The sequence below is a fragment of the Eufriesea mexicana genome, unplaced genomic scaffold, assembly GCF_001483705.2.
Source record: "Eufriesea mexicana isolate 0111107269 unplaced genomic scaffold, ASM148370v2 scaffold3653, whole genome shotgun sequence".
NCBI classification, from domain to species: Eukaryota; Metazoa; Arthropoda; class Insecta; order Hymenoptera; family Apidae; genus Eufriesea; species Eufriesea mexicana.
In genome coordinates this window covers 782,363-792,932 of record NW_016911671.1, presented here as the reverse complement: position 1 = coordinate 792,932, position 10,570 = coordinate 782,363, and the positions used below count along the sequence as shown (strand labels likewise).

General features: G+C 46.2%; 1 protein-coding gene across 1 annotated transcript in view; it reads left to right on the top strand.

The window, feature by feature from the left end:
* Positions 1-313: 313 nt before the first annotated feature.
* sei (potassium voltage-gated channel seizure) overlaps positions 314-10,570 on the top strand; it is a 122,150-nt gene continuing 111,893 nt past the window's right edge. The window contains exon 1 of the mRNA XM_017905140.1: positions 314-569. Within this exon, the coding sequence (XP_017760629.1) occupies positions 494-569 (76 nt within the window). The 5' untranslated portion in view covers positions 314-493. The remainder of the gene's footprint in view (positions 570-10,570) is intronic.

Sequence of the window (10,570 nt, the reverse complement as noted above, 5' to 3'; positions counted from 1 at the left end):
AACGATCCTCTCGCTGAAGACACTGGTAACGCAGAGAGGTGGTCCACGAAGCAAAAGGCAAAGGCACACACGCATCGACTTTAAGCGGAACTTTCTTGGTGGCCATTTTTCCTCGTTCACTATCTCCCTCGCCTTTTGTACCTACGTAAGAAGTCTAGAACGGAAGAAAAAGGAACATCTCTCGTCGTCCGGACTAGCAACGAATCTTCTTCCCCCGTTCTTTCTCTTCCCCTGTTCTCCTTTAGGAAGAACAAAACAGGGTTTAGGAAACGAATTGTGACGAACGTCGCCGATATTAGCTGGTGCTTCTCTTTGTCCTCGATGATCATTATGCTCAACTCGTGCTGTGCTTTTTTCTACCGTGCTTGTACGCATGCTGCGAGTGTTTTTTCAGTGCTGTAGTATTACACGTTAATTATTAAAGCAGGCTTAACGAGCCTTCGATCGAACGCCAAACGTATCGTCGGCCCAGGTACCTGGGAATATTCCTACGATGCCTGTTAGACGAGGTCACGTGGCGCCCAGGACAACGATCATCGAAACCATCATCAGGAAGTTCGATACTCACGGTGAGTCTCGCCAGTGAACATCCTGCGAGATGGAACGAAAGCGAGTCGATCCGAGTCGATGGATTTTCACGAAATAATTTACGCAAAATATTTCCATTCGACAACGAGACTTTTCCGAATCCACAGAATTATTCTCTATCTAGATAACGAGAGTACGTAATTAGATAATTTCATGCTCCCGCGAGAAACGCTGATTTTCAAATGTTCTATTAAATGCAGCTGTTCCTCCTTTCTTTCCCCGTCGATGTCGGGAAATACAATCGCTCGTTCTTTATTCCGAATTCTATCACGGACGTAATTACGCGAAATCGTAAGTCCCGAATAATTAATCACGCGTCATTTATATCCCGATTAAGCTGAGCCTAGCGAGCGACTGCGCGATGGAAAATTTTCATTAAAATTAGATGACCAATTTGACGGTCTGTCGTACTCTTTCGCTATCATCCGGCATGCCGATCGTATCGGGGAGAAAGCAGGGCTTGGAATAACGAAGCTGTTAAAAAAGTGAAAAATCAATTTCAGCGTTTGCCACGGGGAACTGGGCTTCCCCCGTAATATTCGTGGTCGCGTAAAGTTTAATGAAAGTTTTTTAAGAGTCACGACTTCCTTACCCGCGGAAGATTAAAATAAAGTTAACAGCTCGAGGGTTGTCGTTCTGGCCAGCTCGATATAATCGAAGTTTTTAGAACTGCTCCACCCGGGATATGGAACGAGCAGGCATCGAGCCAGAACTCCGTTTTCAATATTATTTAAAACATCTCGACGGAGGCGAGGCTTTATGGTAGGGGTAGAATCGGTTAAATGGAAGAAAGGGGTAGTTCTGTTTCACAATAGGACAATGCATGTCACTGGCAATATTACTCGAGGCATGCCTCAAGTCCTTGCGAGGCAGAGTAGACCTGCGGAATACTGACAGGGTTCGAGACTCGCGATTGATCGTGGCAAAACACAGATGGTATTTTCCTTCGTGTCTTCGCAGATTTCTTCTTTTCTCAATGAACATTGTCCATTGGGCAAATTTTCATTCGAATTTTCATTCGAGAACCCGACAAAAAGAACATCCCCATTTTGTCGTTTCGTTTCCGCTTCGAAAAGTGGAAAAGCAGTGACGCTTTTTGAAAATTGATACCGTACAAGTTGCGTTTTCGTTTCGTACTGCCCGTAGACGGTACTATTGGATTGCACGCTAGTATCGTCGACGACACACGCGATTTCCATCATAATCACTCGCTGATATACGACTAAACGTGCTTTCATAGCCGAGCTCGGGCGGATTAAGTGCTCGGAAGAGTCTTTAATCCTTTGCACAAAAGATCCGGAAGATTTGCGCGGAATGACGCGGCTTTCAGCAAAACATTTTCTTTCCGTCGCAAAGGGTGCTCGAGATAACCTAAAATAAATAAACAGCTTCGATATCCGAATTGATTTCGAAGATTTTATATTACGATTACGTTTCCTTTTGACGAAAATCGTATCTCGTTCGAAATAATTTCCCCTTCGTTTAGTTTCGCTGGGATTTCCTCGAGGAGATGTGTTAAGAACCCGGTTGAAATGTAAGTCGATGAGGTTGCGTATCATCGCTCGTTAACGAAAGCTTCGAGCTGTCGTACGGAAGGGCGGCCGGTAATAGGCATTAACGCGATAAATTCTTGGGAAACCTTTGTAACGCCAATTTATATAATAAAAAATATGTATGCCAGCCCCTTCAGGGTGGGCTTTTGTCCCGGTGGCATTGCTGTCCGTCAAGCCTTGGCTTCTAATCTGACGTCCTCTCTATAGCACCTACATCCAACCGTGTTCGCTCGTTTCTTTTCCCTTTCCTCTGTTCCTTCTTCGCCAACGAGTCCATCATTTCGATACTCTTCACCTGTCTTCTTGCACCGTAATCGAACACGACGTCGGAAGGCAATCTATCTCGTACGCAAATACCCACAGATCGTATCTGCAGGCCTTGGGAATGCTAAATAATTCCTAACGACGACTGCGTAATCGATGAAGCATCTATAACGCCAGGACTTCCTTCGCGAATAACGATCCAGCCGCGGACATTTCTCTTCGCCCTGTTAAGACTCTTACCCCCTAGAAACGGCAACCGTCGTCGCGCTCGCGAATAGCATTTCGAAAAGCGTCCTGCCTTTGTCCACGGCATCTTTCTTTCTCGAAAAACAGCCATCTTCTAAGCTGATTCTCGCTCTTTTTCCACCCGATGGATAGAGCTCGAGTCGCTGATGATCGAACGGGTACAGGCAGATCTTTGATAAGTTTATCCGGTCACTCGGCAACTCCATTGTCATTTCCAAGTCGCGTACGTGGGCACACACGTGTCTATATTCTTAAAATTGGGGTTAGTCTGCAGTTTACAATTGTTTGGTCCATGGTACAGAGAGGCGGGTTCTACGGAGACAGTGTATTTAGCATTCCAACGTCGTGGACATTTAACGAATGTAGTATACACGTTGGACCCGGGTGTTCGAAGTAATACTATATCCGAAGTAAGATACGAGTGTCGAGAAGGCTCGGGTAAAATTAGAAACAAATCTGACAAATATCGAAGAACTCGTGAAACATTGAACGCGAGCGCGTGTTTTTAGTATTACATCTGAAGTGAGATATAAGTGTCGAGGACACGTGGGTAAAATTGGAAACAAATCTGACAAATATCGGAGAATTCGTAGAACATAAGCGCGACAAAAATATTCCAACGTCGAATTATTTCGGAAAATTAATATTAGATTCACTCATCTTCTGGTTACTAATTATAACCCCTATAGCCATCGGCGTAGCTCGCATCCAATAAATTTTACCTACGCATTTGCAAAACTTGCGTGTCACTCCGAGTGTAGTATTACTCCCCAAAACATTTGTTCCCAACGCGCGTGTTTTATTTGCCGAAAATTTACTCGTATCTCCGAATGTTTCGACGAAGCACCGTAGGGCTAAGTTAAATCGTCGTTTCGACGATTCACGGATCTGGAAAAAGTTCCAGGTCACGATACCGATGAAAGGCCATGATTAATTTACGGTATCCTACTCCATGACAGGAAGTTCGATTCCACCACCGTGCTAGTTAAGGTAATACCTCGATATCAAACTTCATGGCTTCACGAAAGCGCAAAAGTTCAAACGATCACGAACTCCCATTAAAGCGAATGTTGAACGACATTCGCCGGTTACCGCGAGACACGCCTAATTCGGGAAATTACGATTAAGAATAATCAGGCTGATTAATCATGTTCACGGGCCGTTCGTGTCAAGGCCAGGGGTGCTCACCGAGCAACCCCCTCCCGGATTCTGTACACGTGTGCGCGAGTCGGTGGAAAAATGTGACACCAGGAACCTGGCACAGGCATTCGTTTTCGTGTATGAAACTATTAAAAGTCGACAATTAGGGCTGTGGTTGGTTTAAATTGTACCGTAGGGCGGAAAGCCGATACCGTTATTGCCGCTTATAAATTCCCTCCTTATCTCAGGTAGCCGCTTTATTCTCCTTACCCACAATGGCGACCCGAGGGCCGACGAGATTGTCCCGGGTGCTAGAAGGACGAAGAAAGTGTCAAACTCGGTGAGGAAGGGAGCAACGACAGGCGTGAGAAATTTACTCGCGAGGAAGCTGGATACGAAGTCGATATGCAAAGTTGATAAAGCGCGAACGGCGAGTGGAAATTGTTGCAACGAATCCGGCATAGCGATTCGAGCTATGGCCAGGGTCTCTTAGAGGCCGAGCAAGGCGATTAAAAGAAAATGGGAAAAAAGGAGAACCGCTTTGGTCTCCAAGGTTCTTTCAGCACGCGACTAAATGCTCGAATTCAAGCAAAATTTAACCGTTCAAACTTCGAGTCGACGTCTGGCGCCAAAGTGCCAAGAGTTTCGAGGATATCTGTCTCGGCTTGTCGGCGTGGCCGACGCTTCCCTCTCGTGATCATCCGAGTAGAAAAGGCGGATTATCGTAAGGAGGGCAACGCGTACGAATTCATAAATTCCATCGGGATCGGTGATTCATCGAACAGAGACGTACCAGGGCCGCCTAGATCGAGACCTCGGGAACCTCTCTGACCCAGTTTTCCCTTCGCTTCTTGCCCAAAAATCGGGGCAGAGAGACGGAGACAGCGAGACCGTCGGAAAAGGAGAGAAAATGGCTTCCTGACCGTTTCTTACGAAAGATCATCTGGTCGACGACGAGTAGCGGTTGGACGTTGAGGAAACTGCATCGAATCGGCGAAAAAATGTTTTCGGTTTCCGTGTTTCTTTCCACGTCTTCCTTTTTCTTCTCCTCCCCTCCCTCTTTCTCTCTTCCCGTTCCTCCCTCCGCCCTGTCGTTTACGAGCAGCATACGTGTACATAATAACGAGGATACGTGTGCTGCCGCGCGATAAATTCGTCCAGAAAGTTTGGGCAGTTGCCAGGATGGATATTTAAAATTCTCCGCGGTTCTCCACGAACCCCCAGGTTTTTTCACCACGCAGAAGGTGGCCGGCATGGCACGGCCTACGTGTGGCTATAGACGTTAATGGATGGGTTCATCAAGGCGGTTGCCAATCGAACCGATTGCTATAATTACCATGGCATCGAATGCATTATTCACGCCAACCCTGATTATGAATAATTCGACGTCACCGGAGTTCCTAATCAGCGAAAATGTCGCGGGCTACTGCTGGCACCTGGTTCTTGTAACGCGCATCGAAATCTACCAGCCGACTACACGGTTCGTTACTTAACTTCAATCCGGCGGCATGCACTTTTAATTCTATCACGGTTGCAACGCGTCGAGCATCCGAACGATCGACGTTAATCATTTCGACAGTCCCGACAGGGCTTAACCTTCCCGCTATGTTTAACCCGGGCATCGCTGATTGTCCCCTAATTGGACGTTTCGTTCCGTGTTAAAGCGATCGCAAGGGATCTGCTCGAGATGTCCAAAGGAGCCTAAAAATAATCGAGAGGCGAAGTATACGTAGTCTTTCGAATTCCCTGAACCCGTATGCCAGCATGCTCCTTTTGACCGGCTCTCTCGTTAACTTTTAACGAAATGCATACCCATACCCGGTAGCCTATGCAAACAAAAGCGCGCTCTGGTGCATCCGCTCCTAATTAAGCCCCTTCCGGGGTAAATATTTCCGTAAGACGGATCACTTAAAATTCGTTCGACTTGCATAGAGAGATCGAAGTTTCGCGATGTTACGACGAATTTTGTAACTCGGAGTCGACGAAATGTCGGAGTGGCGAAAATAAAGCGATCGGAGACTGAGCGGCAAGCATCGGACATTAAGGGCAATTTAAATGTCAAACATATTCGAGTTGACTTTGACTGGAATATCGGGTGGTTGCAGGCGCCGTCGTTCCGATATTTCATCCCTCTACGACTTTCTTCCACTCAACCTTGATTTCCAAAGTGTACGTAAACTTTTGGTCATTAATCGCGAGCTGATTGTCGTGTTTGTCTCGTCCACGGATAAACGAGTAATCTATCCGTTAATCTCGTCGAGGTGTTCAAAGGGTGTACAAGGGGTAGTTACCCCCTCCGCCTCTGCACAAAAGTAATCGTCTGGTCTAGAGCTCGATACCTTCGGGAAATTTTCCATAAAGCCTCGGGATCTCTCTGTTCCTCTGCAACTAATCCCACGACACGCGACTGAAACGACAGCGAGATCTTTGTTACGACCGCGAGGCAGCGTAATGGCCGCGGGACAGGTCGAGATGGCGCTCGAGATCGTCGCGGTTAAATCGTCATCTCGTCGATCAGCCGTTGGTCCCGGTTTCCCTCGCGGGACTCGCGATTTTTATTTTTTCCCTCCTCGTGACGCTTGCCAGCGGATGGACCAGTTGTTTATTTTCTCTCGATCGCGCGTGGGACGGAGAGAAGAGATCATTAGCTCCCGAACGTTTCTTCTCGAGGAGACGTTTCGGGAACCTCGATCATTCCATCTGTAAGATGTTTCGCTGCATCCATTCGAATATATTCGCGGAAATCTCGTGACGGTGTAAATATGGCGTCGCTTCTCATCGGCGATCGTTCGATCGATGCCGATCGCGATCGAAAGGTGCGATCCAGAGGCTTCGCGGAAATCTGAATTCGGTCGTGTCGCGTGCAAAATACGCGTCCAAGACTCGTGGCATCTGTGATTTAACGTAGGCCACATGTGTCGCTGAAATATCTTTCGAAATTGAGTACTGGCCTAGGCACCATTCAAATTAGTGTTATAAATACGTGTGATAGTCCGCTGGAAGGGGATCGGTTTCGAACATTCCGACGTTCCTCGGAAAATTGTTTATAGCTCGCGTTGAATATTTCAGTAATCTGGCTGGATTTTTGGCTATAGATCCTTGTGATTTACCCAATGACACATTAACGGTTCAAACACGCTCGACGGAATTGTATATTTTCTTCATTTTAAATATTCTTAACTCGGATAACGATGTTTATTTATGCACACTCTTCGTCTTTACTAGTTTTCTCAAATCATTTTATCGATCACTATATCGAAAAAAAAGGGGGAACGATATTGCGTTGCAATTAGGTAATTGAACCTACGCGCGTACGTCGACAGTGCCGAATTTTCTTATTCTTACGAGTATTTTCGAGGGAAATAGGAGAAGGGAGGGAGGGAATAAGTTTTCGTGGAGACGCACGAAAAGAAAATTGCAGCAGTCGAGTCAGCAGCGTCGCTATTAGATAATTGAATCGACGAACCGTGAACGTCGGTAATAGCGGGGTTTTGTTATATTCGTGGGAGTACTATCTCGAATTGAAACAAGAGATGAAGGAAGAAAAGAAGGCAAAGCCTCGTGGCGAGCTGCAAAAACAAAATTGCAGCGGTCGAGGCAATAGCTTTTACGATTAGATAATTAAACGAGCATGCATCGAGAGCAACGAGTTTTTGCTGCACCCTGCTCAGTGTAGTCTTTGAATAGGAAAGAAGAAAAAAGAAGACAATTAAATTTTCCTGAAAGGTATAAAAACAAAATTGCAACACACACGTTGGGTAATCGAATCGATGCACCACATGCGTCGGTATCCGCCATATGTTTTTGCCATATTCTCGTAACCATTTTCTCGTATAAGAAAACAAAGAAAATGGAGAAAAGTGGTTAGTTCTATCCGCTGGTTTGTCTACCAATTTTCAGTGGCAGCCTTTCACAGAGCCCTTTTGGAAATAATTATCACGCTCGGTGCCCCTAGGGACTTCTTTGAGCGTCCAGCTGCGCGGTTTATTGTTTTTCATTTATCCGATACTGCGCAGTCGATTCACGGTTCTTTGAAGATCCCTCCCTTCGTTCTCCCTGGATTCACCCATCCACCCATCGGCGAGTCGTCGCGATCGCAACATCGGCATCGCGAAATTCGTCGGATCGTGGCTTCATTGAGGATCGCCCGTACGCTTGTTTTCCTTCGTACGAGAATTCGCCATCGAATACCGTCGAATTCGATAACACGATCGTACTCGCGATTCCGCGGGAATGAAAATAAATCACGGGCTCTGAAATTTCCCAGAAATCTCGATTGCGTTCCTCTGTCGAAGACCCCCGAGGATCTAATAATTCCGCGCGATATCTAATCCGATTTCGTACCACGAAAATCCATCTACTCGCGTATAATTCCGGAGTTATATTCGCCATTTGATCATCCTTCCGGAAATTTCATCGACCTCGTATCTCTTTCAGCCTAATACAATTTCTTCCGAGTTAACACTCCCGGGAACTTTAACCTTTCGGACGCCATTGTTGGCGATACCGAGATAGAGCAGAACCGATTTCAAATTGACGTTGACACCGATTGTCTCTCGAGTGCTTCATATTTTTCGAATTTTTAATCATTTGCACTTTTAGGCTCGACTGATTTGGAATGTACCTTCGTACTTCGTTGATCTCGCACGAGACGTCGATCAGGTCTCGAAAGGCAGCGTTTCCATGACGCGGTTGGGGTTAGGTAGTAGCCTCGAAATATTCAGATGCGTCGAGTTACGAGCAGCGGATCTTAAAACTGTCGTTCTTTCGTAGAACTTCTATTTTCTTCTGCGACACGGGCGCAAGTGCGTTCTTGGCACGGTGGACCCACTGCATACTTCACCGGGGGGTCCCCGGTGCGGCATCGGTTTAAAGAAACCGTGCAGAGGCACAATGACTAACGCGAGTGTTGTTGTAACGCAGTGTTGTCGTAGAAAAGAATGATCGAAGGAAAATTACCCGGACCCCCATTCACTTCCTCGACCACCGATTACCCGGCTCATAATTCTCGCAGCCGCTCCACTTTCCCGACTCCACCAAGTGGTACATCCATGCGTTACGCTCGCCCAACGTAAACAAATATCGACGCAGATTTTCCGCTCCAACACGCGGATTTCGCTCTCCTCTCGCCATCGTATTTTTAAGCCTGCATCGTCCCCGCTCGCTTCGATCTTATTTTCGGCGTGGAACCCATTCAAACGACGTGTTTGGGCAGGGACAAGATTTAGCTGGTAGAGGGATGCAACCGCGACCAAGCTTCGACTAAATGTCTCAAAGGGATTCTCGAGTGGGGCGTCGATTTCGCTTCAACCACTCTGCCGTGCATCCTTCGAGTGTCTGGAAGGGACAGGGGAACCTAGAGATCGACACACGGTTGAATAAAATTTTGCACAGGATTATCCTATTGCTCTTTGTCGATTAGATGTGTCAACTGTCAATTTTTGCTATGCATATCGGTCATCGTTTAAGTTATTTTTCATTTACGCTATATTCACAGGTATAGTAATGCCTTGCGCCTGTGTACAGTTAATTGGTCGTGCAGTGGACGTAGCTGTTTGTAGATACTGGTATTGTGTATAAAGCGCTATGCAATTTGCATGAAGATTGAACACGTGGCTGGAAATATGATATCCATGGAGGAAATGACAGTCGCCATTAACGATGACGTAAGTCGAGGCATAACTGTATCGGATTTTACCTGTAACTATGATATACTAATTTTTTCGAGTAGGGATCTATAAATGGCGAATTATATATACGTCGTAGGATTCATCTGCAGATCGTTTATCTGCTAGAGGTCAGATAAGAGATAATGGTCTGTACCCCGATTCAATTCATACTACTTCATACTTCATCGACAGACTGGAAACCCTGTGCTCCTCCTTTTTCTTCGCATTCGTCATTTCCTGATTCTATCGCGGTTACAGGGTAAACCTGTTCGACCTGGGTCACAGACGGATCACGGGCCAGTTCTATGTTTATATATAGGATGTTTAAATCGAACGCGTGAGCGGATTTAACTTTAACGCGACGACAAGGTCGCTCCAGCTTGTCACAACATTTGCCATGGGCTAGCGTGACTCCATCGTATTTTCGGGTTTTCGGCTATAAGACGGATCGGCCGACTCCGTTTATCGTTCAGGGCCGGCGAGATAAATCGAGAATCATCGCCACAGGCTGTGTATCGATGCCGTGGATCGGCCATATGCAAAGTGTAACCGGTTACCGAATGCACACGAATTAACGTGTGCACGATTGGACGTAATCGTGGCGCGGAGTGTTTGAGGCAAGCTCTTGGAACATCTCAACGTTTGGTCGACCGAGCCTAGGTTTGCTTTGTTAGCTTCTTGCGTTTTCGCGCCGAAGAAAGCAGCTTGTCGTCCTCAAATTCTCGCGAACTTTGGTTTATGTACACGGCAAACTGCAACGAGGTACTGTAAATCGTTCGGGGCTCGGTCAGATGGTTTAACGCTGAGCCTATCGTAGTCTAAACGATCGTTTTCCACACTAAACCTATCACGACTGGTCAAATAACCGGTAGACGAGAAAATGAAAATGGAGACGACTGAAATGTAGCAAGAAAAGTCACGAAATCAACCGAAACGAAATTTTACAAAACGTACTGGTACTTTACGCATACCTATTCTTACCGCGAGGGGTTAAATGACCCCTCGTGAAATAAACGTTGATTTTTCGAAAAATTATTAATTTATTAAAGGAAATAATTCGCAAACATGTATCTTTGTTAAGGGGTTGTAATGCAAAGAAATAGTAGCCAG